We start from the raw sequence: 27,473 nt of genomic DNA, 5'->3' as shown, positions 1-27,473 counted from the left end.
CTTGTACATATTTATTATTTTTCATACCAGTAACCTGTAAGCTGATTGTATGACGTTCTGTATAGTAGGCTAGTGTATATCTGTCTGTCTCTTATATGTCATCATGATTTGTGTGCGTGGGGATCTCATTTTAAACAAGCTTAGTGCTTATTGAGTTTTCCAGTTTAGTAGACCTTGTATTGTATTGTGAATTGTAATTCTCATGTCTCACTAAACAAAGTACATCAATCAATCAATCAAAAGTATTAATACAAGTGTTACAATAATAGTAGCATGCGACCCACTATAGGCTATTATCTGTACAATACATTATAAGTATTAATACAAGTGTTATAATAATAACACTTTTATAGTTTGAAAATGTTTCTATGTTGTTAGCTTTAGTGTAATGTAACCTCTCGGACACAAAATCCTCACATGCAAAAAATACACAAATAAAACTCATGCTGCAGTGCTGACCTTGAAGTGACCTTAACCACTTAAACCCCAGCATCGGTATTGTGGGGAAAGCTTTCGCTGAAAATAGCAGATAGACGAAGCTCCCAGTGACCAACAGTAGAAGATGATGGTTGTAATGGTCAGGTCCCAGTGACCAGCAGTAGAATATGATGGTTGTAATGGTCAGGTCCCAGTGACCAGCAGTAGAAGATGATGATGGTTGTAATGGTCAGGTCCCAGTGACCAGCAGTAGAAGATGATGATGGTTGTAATGGTCAGGTCCCAGTGACCAGCAGTAGAAGATGATGGTTGTAATGGTCAGGTCCCAGTGACCAACAGTAGAAGATGATGGTTGTAATGGTCAGGTCCCAGTGGCCAACAGTAGAAGACTGTGGTTGATGATAAATAAATTGTAGACTACAAATTATGATAACTAAAAACAGGTTTACATAATTGTTTTTTATTAAAGTTTGAAACCTTTCTGAATCATAAAATAATTAAAAAGCATTTTGTACAAAGCCATTAAACCACAAAGTATAATTTAGATAATGAATTTATATTATGAAAAACATAAAGTAGTTATTAAAGAAATAAAACTAGGTTGTTATTGGCATCAGTCAACTACAATGATAAAACAAAAACCCTTAAATAGCACATGGGCAAGGAAAATAAACAAATATAGAAATGCCTTTATATATGAAAGCTACTTTTAGAATCAGAATTTATTTTTTTTCTTCTCCAGATGTTGATAGTTTATCATTTATCAATGTTATGGCAGATCACTTGACAAGGAATAATTAAACATTAATCATGATAGACTACAGGGTGGCCTGCGTCCCTTTCGGATGACATCACTCTGCTCCGACACTCTCAGCAGGTGGAGTCACGGCCCAAGGCATGCTGGGTAGATAATGAGACAGCCACGCCCCCCAACTGCTCCTCTGTCCGTCTGACACCTCCCACCCTCCAACCACCCATTCCACCTCCTCTCTCTCGATCTCTCTCCCACCATCTCTCTCCCCAGCTCTCCATTCATCCCTCCCTCCATCTCTCTCTCCCTCTCTCCCACCATCTCTCTCTCCCTGTCTCCCACCATCTCTCTCTCCATCTCTCCATTCTTCCCACCCTCCATCTCTCTCTCCCTCTCTCCCACCATCTCTCTCTCCCTGTCTCCCACCATCTCTCTCTCCATCTCTCCATTCTTCCCTCCCTCCATCTCTCCCTCCTTCTCTCTCCTCCCTCAGAATCAGACTGTAGCGCTTTACGGCGCCTCCCATTCCTCCTTCTCCTCCTCCTCCTCTTCTCTCTCCATCTCCTGTGGTCACCCAGCGCTCCTCCTTCACATGTCTCCATCCTTCTATTGCTTCCTGTCTACTGAACGTGCGGTACAGCGTCTTCCTGTACACGCCTCCTCCTTCTCCCTCTCTCTCTTCGTTCATCTCTCCCCCTCCCTGTGTCTCTACTTCCTTCCTCCCTCCCACTGGCTTCAGCGTGATAACGGGCCTTACTCTCTCTCCGTCCAATCCTCCCCTCTCTCCTTCCCTCGCATCCTCTTCTCCTCCTCCCTCTCCCTCTCCCTCTCCCTCCTCTCCTCCTTCTCTTGAAATGAACAGAACGGAGCGATAGACCGCCACCACCCCTCCACATCCTCCACCTCCTCCTGCTACACCCGCCGGAGGGGAGATGGCTCTTCCGCTCATCTCTCCTCCTCTCCTCATCTTCCTCTCCTGCGCTCGCAGCGCCAGCGGCACATACATGTGCCGGTACCAGCGCGCACACAGCAACGCACATGCACACGTGCATGCACCCGACAGCGTGCACAGCAACACACACCCTGCAAACAGCCACCAGCAGAACAGCCCCGCTCCGCCTTGACCGCCCCTACGACCCTGAAGGTCAAAGGTCACCCTGGGTGTCACTGTTGTGACACTCGTTGTGGTTGTAGGGAGACGGGTAGGAGTAGTGGAGAGTGTTGTTGTAGATACTGGAGTACTGGTAGTATTAAGAATAGAAGGAAGAGGAGGAGGAGGAGAAGTAACAGAAGTAGTCGTAGGAGCATTAGTTGTAGGAATAGTAGTAGGTGGAGGAGGAGGGCGACGAGCAGTACAACCAGTTGTTGAAGTAGTTGTAGTAGGAGTGGTAGTAATAGGAGTAGTCGTAGGAGTAGTAGCAGGAGTAGTAGTAGTAGTAGGAGTAGTAATAGGAGTAGTAGTAGTAGTAGTAGGAGTAGAAGTAGGTGTAGTAGTAGTAGGAGTAGTAATAGGTTCAGTTATTGGCCAAGAGGGGGTAGTAATGCGGACATCCGAGGGAAATAGCTGCCATGTTGCGCCATCACCCCTGACCTCTGACCTTGAGCTATGTGTCCAATGTACCATTTGAGTGACCAGCTCGTACCAGGACATTGTTGCTCGGACCCAGGACACGCCCGGGGTTGGGGTGGGTTCATCATGATGCTCTGTGGCAGTATATGCTTCTTGTGCTGCACAGAAGTCTGCTTCCTCTAAATTCACCACAGGGGTTCCCCTCAGCCGGGCAGGAGAGTCACACACCTAGCAACAAGACAGAGTCACACACCTAGCAACAAGACAGAGTCACACAACTAGCAACAAAACTAACCAGTTACAAGACAGAGTCAAACACCCAACGAGGGGGGCGGGGGGGGTTAGGCTACGGTTAGGCCAATGAGATTGCATAACTTCAAATTCCCAGTTTTCGGAGCAGCTAGAAATTTGGCACCAGTTTATGTTAATAATGTTATGCTAGTAATAATTTCACTAATATTAATACTATAGTTTTTTGTTTTTTTGCTGTGCTGAACTTACCACGCTCTCTGCATTACTAGTCACAAGTGGTCCATCTCTAGTGTAAACATTGTAGTCGTAGTCGCCTAGGTAACGATGCAGGTAATCCAGGGAACAGGAACAGGTCCAGGGGTTTTCTGAGAGGTATAGGTAAGGAACCTCCTCTTTTTGGCTAAACCAATCAGAGGGCATTACCAGGATCTGGGCGCATAGACAGAAAGTGGAAATAGAGAAGAGAAGTTACAGTACAGTATTACTCTACCTAGTACTGCAGTACTTACATTACTGTTACCTTGTTGTAATAAAGTAGCACAGTAACGTCACCATGTCATATTAAATGTGTAATAAAGTTGTACGGTAACGCCACCTTGTCGTATTTCATGTGTAATAAAGTATTTATGGCAATGTCACCTTGTTGCTTTCAATATAAAGTGTCTCGATGGCAGATAGTGGGTGGAGCATGAGATCGGGCAGAACTCTGATGTTATTGGATGACAGGTCCAGGATCTAGAACACAGTACAGCCAATCAGAAAGCCAGGATTAACAGAAAACAGAAGATGGTACATCTTACATCTTTCCTAGGGCATAGAAGATAATTGTCTATTCAATTATAATCCTCTCTTCCCCTCACCTTCTCTCCTCTCCTCTCGTACCTACCTCCAGCTTGTTGAGTCCAGAGAAGGTTAGGTCTGACAGAGAACTGATGGTGTTTCCTGGAAGGTGGAGCTCAATGAGTCCTGGACATGCAGAGAAGGAATGTCCAGGCAGAGATGTCAATCTGTTGGATCCCAGTTTGAGAACCTTCAGAGTGGGAAGAACTGAAGAGGGCGAAACGGAGAGAGCTGGAACCTGGAGAAGAGAGGAGAAGAGAAGAGAGGTCAGTTGGTCATTCATTCGGTCATTCATTCAGTCAGTCAGGTGGTTCTTAAATACCTGGTTTCCGCTCAGGTCTATTCCATATATTTCTGGGAAGATTTGGAAGGAGGCCCAGATTAGACTGGTGAACAGGTTGTTAGTAAACAACAGCACCTGGAATGCACACACACACACACACACACACACACACACACACACACACACACACACACACACACACACACACACACACACACACACACACACACACACACACACACACACACATTTACTGTATCATATCTACACAGTGACTTATTATTTGGTCCTCAGGAACCTCTAGTACGGCTGATTCTATCCTTCCAGGACTAGCACTGCTCTTTAATGTTCTGTTAAGGTTAAACGTGTTGAGTGTTACCTGGGTTGTAGGTTCGATTCCTGTCGGTACGTCAGTGAATCCGGCCGCTGTGCAGTTCTTCTGAGGACGGTGATCTTTGTCCCGGTCACTAAGACAACCGATCACAGCAGTTGCCACGGTGACATTGGATAGGAGGAATAGTAGGACAAACGGATGCATTCTGCTAAGACCCTATGACTGTCTGTCTGTATGTTTGTTCAATGAGAGAAGAAAATATCTGTCCTGTGTGTGCGTTTGTGTGTGTGCGTGTGTGTGTGTGTGTGTGTGTGTGTGTGTGTGTGTGTGTGTGTGTGTGTGTGTGTGTGTGTGTGTGTGTGTGTGTGTGTGTGTGTGTGTGTGTGTGTGTGTGTGTGTGTGTGCGTCCATGTAGTCTGATTGGCAGCGGTTGAAACAGGATGTGTGATATAATACTGCTTCTTTAAATAACACACACTCACACACACACACACACACACACACACACACACACACACACACACACACACACACACACACACACACACACACACACACACACACACACACACACACACACACACAAACACAGTCACTATCTCTCGCTCACAAACATTATATAAAAACACACACTTCACCTCAAAGAATCTTGCAGAGTTTGTCCAAAACTCACGCCTGGATTCATATGTTCAAGAACTTTTCATTTCAATTGCCATTGGCTACTTTGAAAGAAAAAAAGGCAACAGGAAAGTTCAAAATGGTCTTGTGAGTCATGTCATGTAATGGCCGTTAAACAGAGTTTTGGTATTCCATAGTGTTTGCCTACAAATACCTTCAACGATTTGTGGCTGGTACTGACACAGCCCTGGGTAGGCCGCCCGGCCTGGCAAAGACCTGCGTTCCGAGGAACATTCTTTTCTAGTCATTCATAATTTCATATGTTATGATACGAAACAGCTCTACAGTGTTGTTAGCTAAGCTGCAGTGCATCTACGTAGGTGGTGCGCTTCTTGGCGTTCCTGGCTTTGCCCTAGGTTGGCTAAAGCATACAGAAGGCCTGTAAACATATTTGTAAAGCGTCAATGTAATTTCCTTGGCCGGTACTTCCGCCAAATTCCGGTACTTCCATTTAGACACTCAACCCAGCGTGCAGTGCTGTAGGTTATTAAACTTTTTTAACATGAGTCAACTGTTTTTTTTTTTGTCTTTGTTTTGCTACGTTGCTAAGGCTCTTCTTGCCTCAAGATGATGCAAACCGCTCTGGCTTGGCTATTTGTTTACATAGTTCAAAATGCATGAAGTGCTTAACTGCTCCTCCCCCTGCGCTTCTCTGTGGGCAGCTGGGTGAAGCTGAAAACTGAAATTCCCCCGCAGGATCAAATAGGTCTAATTATTTGTTATTATTTGAGCAGGAGACAGGCTTATCATTTCTGACAATCACATCACTAGGCTATGAAAGCATACTGATGTTGTAAGGAAATATGATAGACAGAAATGAAAGTCAAATTTAAGCACAAATTCTTGAAAATTCGTTTTTCAAGCATTTGGTGTAGTTAGGGGAAGCGGTCGATGAGGGGTGTCTGCATGTCTAATTCCAACGTCTACGGTCAACTAATTTGGTTGACCATATGGTCAACGAAAAATTCCTCTGAATCTGACCCCTGAATCTGTTCCCTGTTGAGAACACATAGGTCACTGTCAGTTCAGAGAAACCGCCCTCTCAGAACTTTATGCCATAAAACAAGTTGGCTTGATTTACTAGTAAAGTGTAGTCGACATATCTCCTTAGCCATGATTAGAATAATAAGTCACTGAGATTTATAATTTATATGGCATTGGTTTTGAACCAACACCAGTAGGGCAGGTGGTTTAGTATACAGACACTACTCCAACCTTTGCCTGATATAAATTGACTGATCCTGATAATCGTCTCCTTTTCCCCTCCTTTTTTTAACCTATGATAGAAATGTGTGTGTGCAATGTACAGACCTAATATCCTATCCCCCCCCCCCCCCCCCCCCCCAACAATTGCAAAAGACAATGGAGTGTCTATGTCTTGCAATAATGTCATAAATGGCTTACTAGGACAAATAGGCCACTACAGGCCAAAAGTGGGATTCATCACTATCATTATACTCCAAATCTTTCCACCCCATTAAAAGTCTGGTGATTTATAGCATGGACTCCTTTTATTGGCCTGTTTTCTAGAAACGATAATTAGTTGAGAAATATATTTATAGTAGATACCACATATCCTAATCAAATACACATTTGCATGCATCTAACAGAAATTGTAAGATGTGTGCAAACTTTTGAACTGCCATTTGAATATAAGATTACTTCAAATGTATGTGGGCTATAGCTGTGTATTGGTGAGTAGCTGTGGTCTCTCCTGTCTCTAGCTATGACTGTGTACATATAGTACTATAGGACAGACTATGTCGCACTGACCTTTTCCTGAACAGAAGCTACTGTTATGGAAATATGACCACATAAAGGTGTCTTGTAATTTACTGTAGATTTAATCCCATCCCTACTGCTCAATCACCTAACAAACTGTAGTCCAATAGACAATTCACTCGCCAATACTGTTCATTTCTGACTCACAACAACCCCTGGACTGGGCTCCATTACCATCTTCTCATAGTTTATTGTAAAGTGGAAGTCTCCATTTCTCCTTATGTTGCCTCTTTAAACTTTATTTTACTTTATACTTTATTTTCATATTAATACCGGGTGGTATTAAAATGTTAATAAGCTTTGCTTTGTGAAAGATTAGGCAGAGCGGCAATGTCATCACTTTGTCTTTCTGTAGTTTATAAAGGGGGAAACCCAAGTCACAAAATGAAAGCAAAAATATCTACTTTCTAGAACATGATTAAAGCATACAGAAACACAACCTCTCATTTGTCATTAGCTCCTGACTTCTCATTAATCTGATTGCTCAGTAATACGTTTCCCTGTCTCTACAGCTCTATAGTAAAATGAAAATAGATAGGTGGGTCACCAATTTCATCCAATCAGGAGAGAGAATCATCATCATGTTCCAGTTCCATTCTTTTGTATCATCACTTCCAATTTCACTTGTTTATCCTGTATCCTGAGTTTTTTCTCCTTTCTCCTGGATAAAATTGCTATCCCAACCTGACAATGTATTTTCTGTTTACTAAAGAGCTGAGACACTCTATAGCAATAATTGCTATGGGAATATAGAGCTTAACACTTATTTTAACAAGAATCATCACTTACAGCACCTTTAATACTTTTATTCATATATCAACAATAAGGCAGCTAAAGACACATTCCTTTCATTTAAAAACAATGCTTACAGCATTTACTCTGTTCAAATATTTATTTTTCAAGGTCACATTTTGGCTTGTTTCCCTTCATTAAAATTCAGCCTGGTGCTCCTGAGCTGGTTTCTCTAGTAGGAGCAGAAGTCTGCTTCCTTTAAATTCACCACAGGGGTTCCGTTCAGCCGGGCAGGAGAGTCACACACCTAGCAACAAGAGAGAGTCACCAGTTTATGTGAATAATGTTATGCTAGTAATAATATCACTAATATTAATGCTATCGTTTTTTGTTTTTTTTGCTAACTGCTGTGCTGAACTTACCACGCTCTCTGCATTACTAGTCACAATTGGTCCTTCTCTAGTGTAAACATTGTAGTCGTAGTCGCCTAGGTAACGATGCAGGTAATCCAGGGAACAGGAACAGGTCCAGGGGTTTTCTGAGAGGTATACGTAAGGAACCTCCTCTTTTTGGCTAAACCAATCAGAGGGCATTACCAGGATCTGGCGCACAGACAGAAAGTGGAAATAGAGAAGAGAAGTTACAGTACAGTATTACTCTACCTAGTACTGCAGTACTTACATTACTGTTACCTTGTTGTAATAAAGTAGTACAGTAACGCCACCTTGTAGTATTTCATGTGTAATAAAGTATTTATGGCAATGTCACCTTGTTGTTTTCAATATAAAGTGTCTCGATGGCAGATAGTGGGTGGAGCATGAGATCGGGCAGAACTCTGATGTTATTGTATGACAGGTCCAGGATCTAGAACACAGCACAGCCAATCAGAAAGCCAGGATTAACAGAAAAGAGAAATCAAATCTTACATCTTTCCTAGGGCATAGAAGATAATTGTCTATTCAATTATAATCCTCTCTTCCCCTCCCCTTCTCTCCTCTCCTCCCGTACCTCCAGCTTGTTGAGTCCAGAGAAGGTTAGGTCTGACAGAGAACTGATGGTGTTTCCTGGAAGTTGGAGCTCAATGAGTCCTGGACATGCAGAGAAGGAATGTCCAGGCAGAGATGTCAATCTGTTGGATCCCAGTTTCAGAACCTTCAGAGTGGGAAGAACTGAAGAGGGCGAAACAGAGAGAGCTGGAACCTGGAGAAGAGAGGAGAAGAGAAGAGAGGTCAGTTGGTCGGTTGGTTGGTTGGTCATTCATTCATTAGGTCATTCAGTCAGTCAGTCAGTCAGATAGTTCTTAAATACCTGGTTTCCGGTCAGGTCTATTCCATATATTTCTGGGAAGATTTGGAAGGAGGCCCAGGATAGACTGGAGAACAGGTTGTTAGTAAACAACAGCACCTGGAATACACACGCACGCACACACACACACACACACACACACACACACACACACACACACACACACACACAGTCACACACACACACACACACACACACACACACACACACAGACACACAGACACACACACACACACACACACACACACACACACACACACACACACACACACACACACACACACACACACACACACACACACACACACACACACACACACACAGACACACACAAGCATTTACTGTATCATATCCACACACTGTGACTTATTATTTGATCCTCAAGAACCTCTACGGGTGGTTTTCTATCCTACCCTATCCTTCCAGGACTAGTACTGCTCTATAATGTTCTGTTAAGGTTTAAATGTGTTGAGTGTTACCTGGGTTGTAGGTTTGATTCCTGTCGGTACGTCAGTTAATCCTACCGCTGTGCAGTTCATCTGGGGACGGTGATCTTTGTCCCGGTTGCGAAGACAATCTGTCACAGCAGTAGGAGGAGTAGGCGTAGTAGGAGTAGGAGTAGTAGGTTCAGTTATTTGCCAAGAGGGGACAGTAGGGCGGACATCCCAGGGAAATTGCTGCCATGTTGCGCCATCAACCCTGACCTCTGACCCTGAGCCATGTGTCAAATGTACCAGCTGAGTGACCAGCTCGTACCAGGACATTGTTGTTTGGATCCAGGACACGCCCGGGGTTGGGGTGGGTTCATCATGATGCTCTGTGGCAGGATATGCTTGTGCTCCACAGAAGTCTGCTTCCTCTAAATTCACCACAGGGGTTCCGTTCAGCCGGGCAGGAGAGTCACACACCTAGCAACAAGAGAGAGTCACACACCTAGCAACAAGACAGAGTCACAGAACTAACAACAGAACTAACCAGTTACAAGACAGAGTCAAACACCCAACTACAACAAAGTTCATGTGATTGGGTGTGGTTAAGGTCAGGCTAAGGATGGGGGGGTTAGGCTACGGTTAGCCAATGAGATTGCATGACTTCAAATTCCCAGTTTCGGAGCTACTAGAAATTTGGCACCAGTTTATGTTAATAATGTTATGCTAGTAATAATATCACTAATATTAATGCTATCGTTTTTTGTTTTTTTGCTAACTGCTGTGCTGAACCTACCACGCTCTCTGCATTACTAGTCACAATTGGTCCTTCTCTAGTGTAAACATTGTAGTCGTAGTCGCCTAGGTAACGATGCAGGTAATCCAGGGAACAGGAACAGGTCCAGGGGTTTTCTGAGAGGTATACGTAAGGAACCTCCTCTTTTTGGCTAAACCAATCAGAGGGCATTACCAGGATCTGGGCGCACAGACAGAAAGTGGAAATAGAGAAGAGAAGTTACAGTACAGTATTACTCTACCTAGTACTGCAGTACTAACATTACTGTTACCTCGTTGTAATAAAGTAGCACAGTAACGTCACCTTGTCATATTAAATGTGTAATAAAGTTGTACGGTAACGCCACCTTGTAGTATTTCATGTGTACTAAAGTATTTATGGCAATGTCACCTTGTTGTTTTCAATATAAAGTGTCTCGATGGCAGATAGTGGGTGGAGCATGAGATCGGGCAGAACTCTGATGTTATTGTATGACAGGTCCAGGATCTAGAACACAGCACAGCCAATCAGAAAGCCAGGATTAACAGAAAACAGAAATCAAATCTTACATCTTTCCTAGGGCATAGAAGATAATTGTCTATTCAATTATAATCCTCTCTTCCCCTCCCCTTCTCTCCTCTCCTCCCGTACCTCCAGCTTGTTGAGTCCAGAGAAGGTTAGGTCTGACAGAGAACTGATGGTGTTTCCTGGAAGGTGGAGCTCAATGAGTCCTGGACATGCAGAGAAGGAATGTCCAGGCAGAGATGTCAACCTGTTGGATCCCAGTTTCAGAACCTTCAGAGTGGGAAGAACTGAAGAGGGCGAAACAGAGAGAGCTGGAACCTGGAGAAGAGAGGAGAAGAGAAGAGAGGTCAGTTGGTCGGTTGGTTGGTCATTCATTCATTAGGTCATTCTGTCAGGATCTGTCTCCCTGTACTTTTATTGTGTAGTTATGTTCCTTGTGTTTCCTGTCTGCCCTAGTGTTTGCTACCTGTCTTGTCTCACCTACCTGTGATTACTCGTTTCTCCACCTGTGTCCTGTTAGTCTTCCAGCCAATCCCTGTGTTGATTGTCTTTGAGTTTCACCTGTGTCTAGTTTAGTCTATGTCTATTTAAGCCCTGTGTTTGTGGGTGTCCCCTTGTCAGGTTATAGCAATTGTTACAGTGTTCCTGCCTGTGTCTGTCCTGCTGTAAACCTGCTAAGTGTTAATAAATACATTGCAGTAGACCTTCCTGCCTGCATTGGTCTGCTTCTGGGACCTCACCTGCCTTGCACCACCGTGACACATTCATTCATTAGGTCATTCATTCAGTCAGTCAGATGGTTCTTAAATACCTGGTTCCCGGTCAGGTCTATTCCATATATTTCTGGGAAGATTTGGAAGGAGGCCCAGGATAGACTGGAGAACAGGTTGTTAGTAAACAACAGCACCTGGAATACACACGCACGCGCGCGCGCGCACACACACACACACACACACACACACACACACACACACACACACACACACACACACACACACACACACACACACACACACACACACATATACACACATTTACTGTATCATATCCACACACTGTGACTTATTATTTGATCCTCAAGAACCTCTAGTACGGGTGGTTTTCTATCCTCCCCTATCCTTCCAGGACTAGTACTGCCCTATAATGTTCTGTTAAGGTTTAAATGTGTTGAGTGTTACCTGGGTTGTAGGTTCGATTCCTGTCGGTACGTCAGTTAATCCTGCCGCTGTGCAGTTCATCTGGGGACGGTGATCTTTGTCCCGGTTGCGAAGACAATCGGTCACAGCAGTAGGAGGAGTAGGAGTAGTAGGAGTAGGAGTAGGAGTAGTAGTAGTAGGTTCAGTTATTTGCCAAGAGGGGACAGTAGGGCGGACATCCCAGGGAAATAGCTGCCATGTTGCGCCATCAACCCTGACCTCTGACCCTGAGCCATGTGTCCAATGTACCAGCTGAGTGACCAGCTCGTACCAGGATGTTGTTGTTTGGATCCAGGACACGCCCGGGGTTGGGGTGGGTTCATCATGATGCTCTGTGGCAGGATATGCTTGTGCTCCACAGAAGTCTGCTTCCTCTAAATTCACCACAGGGGTTCCGTTCAGCCGGGCAGGAGAGTCACACACCTAGCAACAAGAGAGAGTCACACACCTAGCAACAAGAGAGAGTCACACACCTAGCAACAAGAGAAAGTCACACACCTGGCAACAAGACAGAGTCACACACCTAGCAACAAGAGAGAGTCACACACCTAGCAACAAGACAGAGTCACACACCTAGCAACAAGAGAGAGTCACACACCTGGCAACAAGACAGAGTCACACACCTAGCAACAAGAGAGAGAGAGAGTCATACACCTAGCAACAAGAGAGAGTCACACACCTAGCAACAAGAGAAAGTCACACACCTGACAACAAGACAGAGTCACACACCTAGCAACAAGAGAGAGTCACACACCTAGCAACAAGACACCTAGCAACAAAACTAACCAGTAACAAGACAGAGTCAAAAACCCTACGACAACAAAGTTCATGTGATTGGGTGTGGTTAAGGTCAGGCTAAGGATGCGGTGGGGGGGGGGGGGTTAGCCAATGGGATTGCATGACTTCAAATTCCCAGTTTCAGGGCTTGTAGAAATTAGGCACCAGTTTAGGTTAATAATGTTATGCTAACAATAATATCACTAATACTAACACCATCGTTGTTTTTGCTAACTGCTGTACTGAACTTACCACGCTCTCTGGATCAGTAGTCAAATATAGTCCATCTCTAGTGTAAACATTGTAGTCGTAGTCGCCTAGGTAACGATGCAGGTAATCAAGGGAACAGGAACAGGTCCAGGGGTTACCTGAGAGGTATAGGTAAGGAACCTCCTCTTTTTGGCTAAACCAATCAGAGGGCATTACCATGATCTGGGCGCACAGACAGGAAGTGGAAATAGAGAAGAGAAGTTACAGTACAGTATTACTCTACCTAGTACTGTAGTACTTACATTACTGTTACCTTGTTGTAATAAAGTTGTACGGTAACGCCACCTTGTCGTATTTCATGTGTAATAAAGTATTTATGGTAATGTCACCTTGTTGTTTTCAATAAAAAGTGTCTCAATGACAGATAGTGGGTGGAGCATAAGATCGGGCAGAACTCTGATGTTATTGTATGACAGGTCCAGGATCTAGAACACAGCACAGCCAATCAGAAAGCCAGGATTAACAGAAAATCAAATCTTACATCTTTCCTAGGCCATAGAAGATAATTGTCTATTCAATTATAATCCTCTCTTCCCCTCCCCTTCTCTCCTCTCCTCCCGTACCTCCAGCTTGTTGAGTCCAGAGAAGGTTAGGTCTGACAGAGAACTGATGGTGTTTCCTGGAAGGTGGAGCTCAATGAGTCCTGGACATGCAGAGAAGGAATGTCCAGGCAGAGATGTCAACCTGTTGGATCCCAGTTTCAGAACCTTCAGAGTGGGAAGAACTGAAGGGGAGGAATCAGAGAGAGCTGGAACCTGGAGAGGAGAGGAGAGAAGAAGAGAAGAGAGGTCAGTTGGTCGGTCGGTTGGTCATTCATTCATTAGGTCATTCATTCGGTCGGTCTGTCGGTCGGTCGGTCGGTCGGTCGGTCGGTCGGTCGGTCGGTCGGTCGGTCGGTCGGTCAGTCAGTCAGTCGGTCAGTTCTTAAATACCTGGTTTCCGGTCAGGTCTATTCCATATATTTCTGGGAAGATTTGGAAGGAGGCCCAGGTTAGACTGGTGAAGAGGTTGTTAGTAAACAACAGCACCTGGAATACACACACACACACACACACACGCACGCGTGCACACACATGCGCACACACACACACTCTCACACACACACACACACACACACACACACACACACACACACACACACACACACACACACACACACACACACACACATTTACTGTATCATATCCACACACTGTATATCCATACTTATTATTTGATCCTCAGGAACCCTAACCCTACCCTATCCTTCCAGGACCTTTAGTACGACTGGTTCTATCCTTCCGGGGCCTTTAGTACGACTGGTTCTATCCTTCCAGGACTAGTACTGCTCTATAATGTTCTTTTAAGGTTAAATGTGTTGAGTGTTACCTGGGTTCTAGGTGCGATTCCTGTCGGTATGTCAGTGAATCCGGCCGCTGTGCAGTTCATCTGGGGACGGTGATCTTTGTCCCGGTTGCGAAGACAACCGGTCACAGCAGTTGCCACAGTGACATTGGATAGGAGGAATAGTAGGACAAACGGACGCATTCTGCTAAGACCCTATTTGAGAAGGAGACAGGCTTATCATTTCTGACAATCACATCACTAGGCTATGAAAGCACACTGATGTTGTACAATAAAGCTGGTGCATTTGGTGTAGTAAGGGGAAGCTGTCGATAAGGTCTGCACGTCTAATTCCAAGGTCTATGGTCGACTCCGAAAGATTCCCCTGAATCTAAGTCCATTGGGGACACATAGGTCACTGTCAGTTAAGAGTTAAGAAAAGTTTATGCCATAAAACAAGTTGTAGACTACATATTAGCCATGATTAGAATAATAAGTCACTGAGATTTTTAATTTGTATATTGGGTTTGAACCAACACCATGTAGGGCAGGTGGTTTAGTATACAGACACTACAACTCCAACCTTTGCCTGATTTAAATTGACTGATTCTGATAAGCGTCTCCTTTTCTAATACCCCCCCCCCCCCCCCCCCCCCCCATCTTCCAACAAACTGCAGTGTGACAGACTGTCAATGTCAATGGTCAATGCAATGGAGTGTCTGTGTCTTTCAATAATGTCATAAATGGCTTACTAGGACAAATAGGCCACAGACAAGTGCTATTCGTCACTATCATTATACTCCAGACCTTTCCACCCCATTACAAGTCTGGTGATTTATAGCATGGACTATTTTCTAGAAACTATAATTATTTGAGAAATATATTTATAGTATCCTAATCAAATACACATTTGCATGCATCTAACAGAAATTGTAAGATGTGTGCAAACCTTTGAACTGCCATTTAACTATGAGATTACTTCAAATGTATATGGGCTATTGTGTATTGGTGAGTGGCAGTGGTCTCTCCTGTCTCTAGCTATGACTTTGTACATACTATAGGACAGACTACTGTAAATATACGGATTACACCAAACTAGAGTTTAAGACTCCACTTTGGATGGGACAGTAATGACACATAGTAGCTACATTGTAGTCCTCTGTAGAGAAGATCAGTTTGTCTCCCTATACATACATCCATTATAAGAGGTTCTTATGATGACTTACTGTGTTCTGTTGATGCTCCGTAAACAAGAGTAGGGATGAGGAGTCTGTCTGTTCTCTTGCACCCTCTTTATAAAAACTGTGTGTGTGCGTGTGTGTGTGTGTGTGTGTGTGTGTGTGTGTGTGTGTGTGTGTGTGCGTGCGTGCGTGCGTGCGTGCGTGCGTGCGTGCGTGCGTGCGTGCGTGCGTGCGTGCGTGCGTGCGTGGAAGTGAAAGCGTGCGTGGAAGTGAAAGTATTAGTCCAGCAGATTAAGTCAATATTTCAGAAGTTCAATTTGTGACACAAGTACCAAATTTGGCATGAATAATGCCTGGAACTTACCTCTTCAGAAAAGCATTTTAGCCCAACCAGGGCACACTGGTGACATGATCATTGTTTCAAATACCCTGAGTTTACCTGTCTGGTTTGATAACTATGTTTTAGACCTGCATTAAATAATTGATATATGAATAAATCTGGCTACCCCTCAATTATTTGCATTTCGAGAAAATGGTATAAGACTAGATGTTAACTTAAAGGATGGGGCATACATTCCCTATTTTCATTGTTCCCGTTGCATGTTCCCAATAAGTAGGCACAGGTCTAGTGTACCACAAATAAGCAAAGGATTTCAGGCAAGACACATTACATTTAAACTAACCTAAACCCCACAGTCCTTCATATAATAATTAAAACCCTGAACCTACTCTGGAACCTTGTCCAATAACCAGGCCCTTGTTAAGCGTTGAAATGTCTGCAAGTTGTAAGTCAGTTTAACTGACACCTCCAGGCTGTGCCATGGGGTTGCCCCAGTGTATGTGAATGTGCCCTTCCCCGCTAGACCTTTACATTTGAGAAGGCACACATTCACTGGCTCTGGTGTACATGCTATGTGTGTTCCTAACCAGAGTAAAGACATTTTTTAGAAAGCTTGGCACCTCATTTTTGTGGACCATGGTCAGTCTTGCCAAGTTGACCCTGTGTTAAGGGCCATTCACACTGAGCACTATAACTATAACTATATTGTTCACCATTGTATTTCTTTTTATAGCTGGTGTGAACTCTGCCATCCACTTGACTTAGAACAAATTTTAAAACTATATTTTTAAAGTTAGTTATAGTACTCAGTGTGAATGGCCCTTTACACAGGAAGCCAATTTAGATCCCAAAACTGTCTCCTCCCTACCTGGATTCTCTGACCAAAACCTAGTATGACTCTAATAAGTCTATTCTGTGCTAGACTGAAAGAACGAGCCCAATCGATGGTCTTGAAGGGCGGAGCCAAACCCAGGCGCTGGATTCCAGCGCCTGGGTTTGGAGCACTCTGATTGGTTAGGAGATAACAAGGTCCTAAGACCAGCGTTCCTGCAAGGTTCTCCCAGGCTTTTTTTCTTTTGAAACAAAAAAAAAGGCATGGGTTTCCGAGGCTAATTCTGTGCTGACTGCAACTTTACCTTGAGTGACTTTGAAAGGCTCTCACACCACGAGGTACAGGCAAGAGCTAGCTAGGGCGTCTGCAAGCAGAGACTACCCTATCCAGGGGTAGGCAACTTTAGGCACAGGTGGCCAACATTGGCACAGGGGAGAGGGTGATCACTGGCACACTGGCATAAGTGTGAGAGTGTGAGAAAAAAAAGTCAAATAAATCCCCCTCACGTTTGTAAATGTAAATCTAAACTAGATCCTGTACATACTTCTACATTCATTCAAACTCTGAACTCTGACTGGGGAGGGAGTCTGAGAGATAAATTAGTTGGAGTTATTAGTGTAAGGATCATTACAATGTCCTGGAAATGTATAAAGGTTGTTATGTACTGTATTAGGACAATCAAAATCTGTTGGAAATATGTTATGTTGATGTGGTTTCATCATTAAACTTAATGTTGATTTAACACACTGACTATCAAGCAAATAAAAACATATCACTTCATGTCAAAAAGGTTGCCGACCCCTGAAGCATACAGTACGTGCATATGGTACTAGAGGCGTTAACCATTGGTGAAATAGAGGAACCTACTGTAACACCGTAGCGGAACAGAAAGCAGATGAACATCCTGTTGTTCTCTCTCACTGTGACAGAAACAGATAAACATCTCATTCCTTTTATTTTATAAATGAATATAATGTGCATATATATAGCACATAAGTTAAGGCGACACTGTAAATTAAAATAACAAAATGTGTTAATCCTATTGATTAGCTGAATCAGAAACTTGAATCAGAAAATACTAGTGTCTACTTTGAGAAAAAGTAGCCTTAGCCAAGAGGTGAACACACGGGCACGCACGCATGCACGCACGCAGTAAATCAGAACACTGCCATGCTGTTCTGTGATTGCATGCATTTCTATATTGAAGTTTTTATAGGTGTTTCTACTTTGTGTAGCACAGTCAGTGGTTGAACAAGCATGTCATGTCAGTGCATTCATTATGGTGGTTTCAGAGTTTTGATGTTCTGTAAATGCATTGTGAAAACAAAACAGCAATGTGATATCACAGAAAAAAGACAATATACCTTTGAACACTCATTCACTGCCACTGACGTAATAAACGTAATTATTCCCGTTTACCAATCCTGCCACTGACGTAAAAAACATATATATATACATTTTTTTTTTTTTTATTTGACCCAAAGACCAAGGAGATATGATTTTTCGAAGATCTAGACTCCCATCCACTTCCTTGTTAACTTAAAACTTCTTTATCTCGGCTCCTGAGTACTTTTTTTTTTTTCAATGAAAAATCTCTGGCAGTGGGCAAACGCGGCCAGCAAGAATTCTGGCAGTGAATGAGTTACATACTTTCTGACACACACACACACACACACACACACACAATTTTGTTTCATCACTTCCAATATCATTTAATTATCCTGTATGAGTTTTTTCTCCTGGATAAAATTGCTATCCCAACCTGAGAATGCATTCTGTTTACTAAAGAGCTGAGACAGGGAGACCCTTGTTACTGAACAAACACTATAGCAATAATTGCTATGGGAATATAGAGCTATTTAACACTTATTTTAACAAGAATCATCACTTACAGCACCTTTAATACTTGTATTCATATTTCAACAATAAGGCAGCTAAACACACATTAGTATAAAAACAAAGCTAACACCATTTACTCTGTTCAAATATTTATTTTTCAAGGTTACATTTCGGCTTGTTTCCCCTTCATTAAAATTCAGCCTCAGTGCTCCTGAGCTGGTTTCTCTACTGTGGAGAGGAGAATCTGCCCAAGAAAAGAATTGTCTTGGTTTTATTGTGCCTTATGAAGAAAAGGAAGGGGTGGTCCGCTGTGAAGTGTTCTTCTCTCAGCATGCAGAAGGAAGCTATGCCGGCTGTAGCCGCGGCGGCCTCCGTTCCCTCCTCGTTCACCTCCACGAAGGCCTTGTGGGCCACCGTAGACAGGAAGAGTCCTCCTTGACCACTCATTCCTGACAGATCCGCCTTTGTCTCGCAGAACACATCTGTCATACCCAGCTTGGACAGGGGATCGTTCAACTCATACTCCTCCTCCAGCTTGAACTTGGGCAGGTGAACTATGATGTCCGTGTGAGTATCCATGTTGTCCCTGTTGGTCCAATCATTTAGCTTGTCCTGTGTTAGCTCATTCGCTAGCTATAAATGTATGAGGCACGCGCACGCGCACACGCACACGCACACACACACACACACACACACACACACACACACACACAAAAAATAGGTGTTTAATAGGCTATATCTAGTGATGAGTCAAACACACAGCTATCACAGCATAGATAGCGGCAGAAGTTCACACAAGATACATTTTGGGAATTATTATATATTATAACAATCATTGGATGACTGATTTCAACAGCAGCTATGCATTTACTATGTGGGTGCCTATTCAGTATTATACATTAATGTATATAGTATTGAGTGGTGAGTTGGCATATATAGGCTAACCTGGTTTATAGTTTCACTCGTACATTAACACTTTGTACATGGCTCTACGTAAGCTATGCCTTACCAGTTGTCACAAACCCAACGTGAACTGTCTCCCAAAGCAGCACTTGTTGAATAACGTACAAAACTAGCCAGAAGTGGGTCCTTCATTTGTGTTCTAGAGGTTTTGCTTGGCACTACAGATTGTCATGTAACATTACCTTAAGCAGTGAGCCGTCAGTGGACTTTTCAGGCAGCAGGATGAACATGCTGACATCTTCCCCCACGTAGGGCAGCTCCAGGATCTGCAAGCTGTAGTCAGGGATGTAGTTGAAGGGTAGCTTCTTCATCTGGTACATCATCTCGACTGGCTTGCTCTCATTCTGACACACCGGAAACATACAATGAGTGATACAATCAGATCCTCAGACAATGGCCCTTACTCATGTTTGATGACCCCAAATCAATTCCTCTAGCACCAATGTCCAATTGTATACACAATCTCAAAATGTACTGGGCGGATTCCCTACAGATTTTGACGACCCCATGCCATTTCCTCTAGTGCCACCCTTAGGCCAAACTTTAACTTGCATTAAAGTGCTCAGAATGTCAAAGTGTAATGGGCAGATTGCCACAAATCGTGCTTTCATGTTCCCTTGGAAGAAGAATGCTAACAATTTAAGTGACCCCATGACCTCTCCTGTAGTGCCACCCTCTAGCCAAAGTGCAGTTTCTCTTTCCAACATTTTCAGTGGGGTTGAAGCAGCAGCAGAACCGCTACAGTAAGTCTAAGCATTGCCAATGGGGCTTTTAGACCCAGTCTTGTTATCTCTACAAGGCCAGAGGCCAGGGCCAGAGATCATATTTTTGTCTGTCTATCTGTGTGAATCCAGAGGTAATCTTGCAAAGTATTACACTAATTAGTGTCAAACTTTTTGTGCACACTGCCAGTAGGCTAAGGAACTCAACCCCAGAATATTAATCCCCCCGAATAATCTGTACGATGATATCTCTCAGACCTGGCTATGGGATGGTGTGAGGCTATGGTGTGGAACTAGCCAATTGGGCGCAAGCTATCTGTCCGACATACAGGATCTACAGTACTTCTAGCAAGACAGTGTGTGTAATTTGACACCAGTTTTATATGGTGTGCGTGTAAGCACACCCCACACACAGAGAGCAGCATAGACACCGTGACACATATCTCGAGACATAGAGACTGCAACACCTATGAACTATGACAACACCTCATCTAAAAACACATTATCAATAGGGATGGGGATCGAAACGCCACTAAGATTTGAGCTCATATCGAGTCTAGCGGGTCCATGAAGTGATGTCATGTGTCGAAAGACTAGAGTCATGTCATTTAATTAAATCACTGGTGCACAACTCAACATTCTACATAAGGTAAAACCTAAAATCATACTCTGTGATTGACACTCTGTCACATTCAAGAAGAACAGATCTGTAAGCTAATGTGACACGTTAGTTTGTACATTTGACAAAGCAGATCTACAATATAATTGGTCTTCACCAAAAAGCATGTATGATAATCAAAGCATGCACTTGCATTCGTCGAACATCATACATGCTTTTTGGGTTGCCACAATGCCACATATCATCCCTGCAAATGTCACATACTGCCTTACCAGGTACTTTGGCCTAATGGAAAAGCAAAAAGGGGAGTAGCACAGATACTATAGATATTATGCAGTGGAAAAGCGACATCACACAGCCCTGGGTAAGCCAGAGACATGTGCTCTGCGGGAGCCCCTTTCTAGTTATGTATCTCTCATACTGATTTCTTTTGTCATCCTAGTTGTTTACATCTGGTTAATCCAACTATGTCATGAATGCAACAGCATTTTCTTCCTCTGCCTGTTCACCTGGTTTAGTTTGAATGCCATTTCTTTGGTGTTCGCTTTATCAAATTGGTTGAGCCAGCTTCCTTTGAAGTAGATGGCGTTGACCAGAGCCAGTCTTGTCATTGGGGTGACTGTCCCTGACTTCAGTAGATCTTTTATTTTATCTGTGAGGAAAAAAGACATACAAACTAAACACTCAGCACTGACATCAGCCTCCATGTTGGCTTTGTAACACATTTAACCCATTAAAAAAATTAACCACTTATCCAATTATCTTATACTTTGAATATTCAAAAATAGCAGATATACAAACTCATAGCGTTACTTCGTGAGCTTGTAGATCTGCTTTTTTTTTATTGTGAAAAATCGTGAAATTCTGTGCAAATCTTTGAATATATACATTTTTTAAAGCGAACATTTTTAACTCATATCTTTGCTTCTGGGGGTCCCTGGAACAAAATATTTTGAGATGGGGGTCCGCGGCCAAATACATTTTGGGGGTCCTTGACATGAAAATGTTTGAGCACCACTGATATTAAAGCAACATAAGTTTTTCAGAAAACTGTTAGGATTTAGAAGATATTTGTAGAATCTACCTCAGGTCTTACTGGGTTAAAGAAGAAACAAAATACAAAATATATATAGGTGTCTGGTTAAAGTCATTACCTTCTGTCTGCTGCTCAACCCAGCTGTTGATCTCTGCTCTGCAGTCCTCTGGAGCCCCAATGAAGTCAACTGCCTTCAGGTCAGCATGGTAGAACTTCTGTGTGGCTTCTAGGAAGTCCTGTATAAAATGGAGAACTTGCTTTGTTGTCCACACAACCAGAGGAACCGTAGCTGGTGATGTGTGTATACCGTATTACCATAATGAGAAACACAACTCACCGGGACAAAGTTGCAGGTATTCTCCCCATAAAGACGATTGGCCAGTTTCAGAATGTATGAGGCAGATGGTGAGTTGATGTCTCCATTAAGCGTTTGGAAATCTGCATGCACATCTTTGACCGAGCCGAACGAAAGGGCCTATACACAAGTCAGAGAGACAGTTTGTAAGGAGAAGAAATTGTCTTTGTGCAATTGATGAGAGAACTTACCCCTTTTTAATAATACAAAACAATAATAACGATGACATATAATGAGCATCAAGGCTGAAAATGGGTGAAATACTCCTTTACACAATGCTGACAATGAAGTTGCATCTCAAGTTTGTCTTGAAAACGGCAAAGGTGGTAGATCCTCGAATGTAAATAGTTATTGAGTTCACATTTTCTGATTGCTTAATTTGCTTTAACAGAAAAGGCTAGATCTATAGACTTTACAAATACATTTAAACTGTTGGTTAGCACTGCTTTGGGTGCAATCAATGTTAAGTGTATAAAAGCCTATCCTTGGTACTGTGCTCAAGAGGCAGGTAGTAGCGGGGTCAAAGTACAGGTGTCACCTGTCACAGTCGCACCCTTTAGTGCAGTGGTTCTCAACCTGTGGGTCGTGACCCTCACGGGGATCCCCACATGATTTTGTCATGATTTTCACATGATTTTCTCTCCCATATGACAGTAAAGTGACAATTTAAGGACTTTTAAGACCTTTTTAATACCTTAAAAAATGAAATGAAAAAAGACCATTACTGCATCAAAAGTAATCAACAAACTATACTATAAAAACTGGTCAAATATTGGCCAAATTGTCAAATAATATAAGAAAGAGGCAAAAAAAATAAGAAAATAGCCGATCTACAAGCTCACAAGGCCTCACAATGCAAGGTGTTGTTAGCTTGTAGATCTGCTATTTCACAATATGTATCGGTGGGAACGTCAATCTAAATGTAATGCTTCAACTCCTACAATTCCAAGTGCTTGACAGGGTGGGGGTAGGGGTCACAGCCTGAAAAGGTTGAGACCCACTGCTTTAGTGCTCTCAGAGCCTACTAAAGCAAGGCATAGAAGAAATACTATTCTAGCAACTGGAATAATTGCACAATGCATGATTCAATTTGAACAAAACATTCAAAACGAAAACAAAAATAGGGAGCTCACAATCACAAACAGTAACTTTTGGTGTGTGTGTGTGCGTGTGCGTGTGCGCGTGTGTGTGTGTGTGGTTTCTACTATGTGTCAGTCTACCTTTGCCATCTGATCAGCAGTGTTGCCTTTAGCTCCCAGATGGACCATGGCTAGAGCCGAGCTGACACTGAAAGGAGAGACGAAGATATTCCCACTGGCTTTGGCTTGGCTTAAAGTGCGGAACAGATCCAAGGTGAAGACAGCGTTTGAATCGGCAATGGTGGCCATGGTGGCTGATGATGAATGGTCTTCCTGTAAAGAGAAGGCAATGCTGTGGTTGGGTAAATATAATAATAACGCCACAAATAGTTGGGTATAGGCTAAATATAGAGTAACTATGAATTTGCCTAGCCTTGGATCAAGACTATCATAGGATGTCTTTTGCCGAGTCTGACTTTTACTTTCGTATCTATAAAAATGTCAAAATCGATCAAATACACCTATGATAGTCTTGATCTAAGGCTAGGCTGTCCCTGAAAAGAGTATCACTCGGCGTTCATTAATATACAAGTTGTCTCTATTTGGAAAGTCTGTTACATAGCCCTGAAACTAGCCCTGAAACCTTGTGACAGACGAGCGTCATGTGAACCATGGCTAACCTGAAACATGACATGGATGAACTTCAACCTGGTGTTTGCACGTTCTCCATTTACGGCCCGTACATCTACATAAACGTTCACATTTCAAATATAAAGTGCTTACCCCATGGCCACGGATGTTAAAATTATCTACGGGCCCGCAGAAGTACCCGTATCTTCCGTATTGTTCAATAAAAAGCATTTTAATCCAATCGGTGGCCATCTTCTCATAGAGTTATAATGTATCAGAGTGCAATACCCCTCCCAACCAATAAGGTCGCGTAGTTGAAAGCATCATGGCGAAAATACGGAGAAAATGGCCACCGATCGGATTAAAATGATTTTTATTGAACAAAACGACAGATACGGGTACTTCTGAGCAACCGAACAGAATTGTGACATCCGTGGCCATGAGGTAAACACTTTATATTTGAAATGTGAACGTTTATGTAGATGTACGGGCGTAAATGGAAAGTGCAAACACCAGGTTGAAGTTCAACCATAATGTATCAGGGCTAGCTGTTACATAACGTTGGGCTAAACCGTCTCCACAAGGAAGTAACTGTTTTCAAACGTGAAACAAACCCCGCAACAAATAATCAATAACAAAAAAGGCATTGGATGATATACAGTAGGCTACATTAGCTAATAAGCAGATCGTAGTAGAGTATATTAGGTGATAAGTACCCTACCCGATTTTCCTCCGGAGACTGACACACAGTCAGACACACGCCCAACGTTAATGCTGAAAGCGAAAGTATAATCAAGATGTTTTCACTCCGTAAAATGTCCCTGAACCGAGGGACAACTCCGGGAAATTTAAGGTAGTTTACCGAGAGCATTGGCTGTGCTGTGACAACTTTTATATAGGCTGTTACCTGTCTCTTATTCCTGGGTGGGGACCGAAAAGAGAACGTCTATAAACAGGTGGGAAGGACGAAGGTCGCTGTCAGTTAACAGAAAACGCCCTCTGATCATACAATAAAATTTATGTCAGTCATAAAATATCACATAAAGTTGTGGATTCTAATATGTTGGGTTTTAGACTAACACTTATATGGTTTAGCATACAGACAGAACAGCCTTTATTGATTTGTATTCTTTGTATTTCTTTTGTTTTACCGGAGAAAGAAATGTGTATACTGTGTGCCATCAATGTACAGAGATTTTATCCTGTCTCCACCCCATCTTCCAAGTCAAACTGCAGTCAGTTGTACTAGTCCTTTTGCAATAATGTCATAAGCAGCCAGCCTTGTAACTACTGATAGGCCACAAAATAACTGTGATTCGTCACCACTCCCCACCCATGTACTCCAGACTTCTCCAGCCATTAAAAGTCTGGTGACTTTAGCATATGGACTCAATTTATTGGCACATTTTCTAGAGACATAGTTAGGTCAGAAATAGACTATATACATTCTACCTAATGACATTATAAATGTTCATGTATCATATAAATTGTTTAGATGTGTGTGTGCACACCTTTGATGCCATTTAACGTTGCAGATTATCTCAAATTGATGTAGAAATTGATGTGTAGCAGTGGTCTCCCCTGTCTCTAGCTATGATGTGTGTACAGTAGAACAGACTGTACCAGCCTTTTACTGAACCCAACCTGGAAATATTACCACATGCAAAGAAAGGTGTGTCTGTGATTTACAGTACAGATTTAGTCATGTATCCACCCCTCACTCTCCTAACAAACTGCAGTCCAATAGACAATGCAATCTTAAAACGACAATATCCATTCATGTCTGACTCATGACTCATGTTCATACAACCCTCCCTTGCACTTTAAACGTCTGCATTATATTACTATCTATCTTCTTGTCATAGTTTATTGAAAAGTAGAGATCTCCATTTCACCTTTTCCTCTTTACACTTCATTTGACTTTATACTTTTAAAATACTGGATATATGCCCAGTATTAATATACCCATGTGCTTTGTTTTATGAAAGACAAGGGTGAGTGGCAATGTCATCACTCTTTTTTTTTCTAGTTTAAAACGGGGGAAACCAAATCACAAAATGAAATACCCCCCCCCCCATTAAAAAAGGATATCAATAGAAATGTAGCCTAATCAACTATGATGGTAAAAGATTATTCCCATATTAATTTCATTTTTTAATTTCTACTCTCTACAACATGATTAAAGCAGGGAATATCTTTTTAAATACTTGAACTCTAAATGTTTAGTTGACCGGGGTCCCCCAGGGCTCTATACTAGGTCTGCTCCTTTTTCTTTTCTGCTCACAAATAGGTTCTTGCACGGCGTGCAAGGCCGTCCCATGAGCAATGCAACCCTGGGTTCAAGTGGTTAAAAAGTTTTTTAAAAATCCACTCTGGATCCACACAATACAAATACACAAATAACATTTTTTAAATAAAAATAGCTTAGCTTCTGGATCAGAGAAGAAAACTACATATAAACAGTGATATATATAGGCTTTGTATGAATGTGGTCATACACGAAGCTATGGCTCAACTGCTATATCTGAAAGAATCACCACATGTAGTCTAACATGAACTGTAACTCACCCTTCTCTGGGAAAAGTGTGGTACCATCTTCCCCTTATTCTTTTTACTTTTCATTACTTTCCCCCCCTCTGTCTTCTATTTTTTCGATTGCTGTTAATCACTCCTCCAGTAACGACACAGCATTTAAACGTCGACACTCCATTTTGTAAACACCACCAGAACTAGACTGTGTTCTACAGAACTGGGGGCTTGGTGTTTGAGGGGGTGGATATTTGTAGCACGATGCCCTACGATCATTTTCATGACATTTATATTGTTATTATTTACACCGGCAATTATTATTTATATCAATATGCATGATGCATAGATAATATCTGTTAAAGCAACATTGTGTGAGCCACGGTTTAAACCATGGCTTATTTGAGGGCCCCTGCCAGGCCTGGACCATTGGAACGTTCCTAGCTTTTCACCCCTATTCGGTGCCCCTGGAGGATGCTGACACAAACCCTATTGATGCAGTCACACACCCATGCAGTTGGCTTTAACGTTTGTTTTCAATTACTGCCACTAGGGGGAGCCACTTCTGGGCATCAGGGGGTCTCTTTCCTTGCTGATTTTGACTTCATTATAAACTTTCTCCATCTGAATATTCTAAACCAAGGGTCTTCAACGTTTTTCAGGCCAAGTACCCCTTAGCTGAGAGAGAGATGAAGCAGGGACACCCCCCCCACTACACATTTGATTCATGTTAAATGTGTATTTTCAGACATTTAACGACTTAAAACTTGACCTTTGGCTCTGTACTTGGTCTGCTCTTTTTTCCCTGTACACCAAACCTCTTCACCGAAAATAGCAGATCTACAAGCTCACAACGTTGTGAGCTTGTAGACCCTCGCATCCCAGAATAGGAATGCGATTGCGAGGGTTCACGTGGTTAATGTAAAAAAGAATATAAATAAAGTCCCTATCACGCAAAGATTTAGCGGCCCCCCTGCAGTATCTATGAGGACCCCTGTTGTAAACTTATCACAGTGCAATGGCACTATTACTACAGGTAGTATTATAGCCTTCAAGAATACATTTGTATTCACTTGTTGGTATGCATGGCAG

At 42.6% G+C, this 27,473-nt stretch overlaps 4 protein-coding genes across 6 annotated transcripts in view; 1 reads left to right on the top strand and 3 right to left on the bottom strand.

Annotated features, from left to right (window-relative positions):
* Positions 1-1,699: 1,699 nt before the first annotated feature.
* Positions 1,700-4,681, bottom strand: LOC311051509 (uncharacterized protein; the record flags this gene model as incomplete). Its single annotated transcript, XM_084066087.1, has 7 exons — positions 4,514-4,681; positions 4,174-4,269; positions 3,898-4,089; positions 3,651-3,746; positions 3,261-3,440; positions 2,067-2,987; positions 1,700-1,753 (listed from the first exon to the last, which is right to left on the bottom strand). The coding sequence occupies exons 1-7, from the start codon at positions 4,670-4,672 to the stop codon at positions 1,700-1,702; spliced, it is 1,698 nt and encodes a 565-aa protein (XP_083922213.1). The 5' UTR covers positions 4,673-4,681.
* A 3,136-nt stretch (positions 4,682-7,817) lies between these two features.
* On the bottom strand, positions 7,818-15,546 carry LOC311051508 (uncharacterized protein). The gene is made up of 17 exons (XM_084066086.1): positions 15,486-15,546; positions 14,305-14,475; positions 13,869-13,964; positions 13,500-13,691; positions 13,266-13,361; positions 12,919-13,098; positions 11,872-12,312; positions 11,505-11,600; positions 10,820-11,011; positions 10,580-10,675; positions 10,190-10,369; positions 9,445-9,873; positions 8,969-9,064; positions 8,669-8,860; positions 8,429-8,524; positions 8,083-8,262; positions 7,818-7,967 (listed from the first exon to the last, which is right to left on the bottom strand). The coding sequence occupies exons 2-17, from the start codon at positions 14,461-14,463 to the stop codon at positions 7,893-7,895; spliced, it is 2,796 nt and encodes a 931-aa protein (XP_083922212.1). The 5' UTR covers positions 14,464-14,475; positions 15,486-15,546; the 3' UTR covers positions 7,818-7,892.
* Positions 15,547-18,506: 2,960 nt separating this feature from the next.
* On the bottom strand, positions 18,507-26,558 carry serpinb1 (serpin peptidase inhibitor, clade B (ovalbumin), member 1). 3 transcript variants are annotated; one of them, XM_084067894.1, is made up of 7 exons: positions 26,424-26,558; positions 23,367-23,558; positions 22,129-22,266; positions 21,910-22,027; positions 21,265-21,407; positions 19,597-19,758; positions 18,507-19,084 (listed from the first exon to the last, which is right to left on the bottom strand). In XM_084067894.1, exons 1-7 carry the CDS (start codon positions 26,475-26,477, stop codon positions 18,677-18,679), a joined length of 1,215 nt encoding a protein of 404 aa, XP_083924020.1. In that variant the 5' UTR covers positions 26,478-26,558; the 3' UTR covers positions 18,507-18,676. The 3 variants fall into 3 exon arrangements, with proteins under 3 accessions (XP_083924020.1, XP_083924021.1, XP_083924019.1); XM_084067895.1 differs by lacking the exon at positions 26,424-26,558 and adding an exon at positions 24,763-24,786; XM_084067893.1 differs by lacking the exon at positions 26,424-26,558 and adding an exon at positions 24,577-24,756.
* The window catches only part of mylk4b (myosin light chain kinase family, member 4b), a gene marked incomplete at its 5' end in the record, with an annotated part of 54,436 nt that continues 50,463 nt past the window's right edge, over positions 23,501-27,473 (top strand). Inside the window, one exon of the mRNA XM_084067892.1 lies at positions 23,501-23,587. The remainder of the gene's footprint in view (positions 23,588-27,473) is intronic.

This window comes from Gymnoscopelus microlampas (genome assembly GCF_963454915.1).
Source record: "Gymnoscopelus microlampas genome assembly, chromosome: 9".
In the NCBI taxonomy this organism is placed as follows: Eukaryota; Metazoa; Chordata; class Actinopteri; order Myctophiformes; family Myctophidae; genus Gymnoscopelus; species Gymnoscopelus microlampas.
This window is presented reverse-complemented; position numbering and strand designations above follow the sequence as displayed.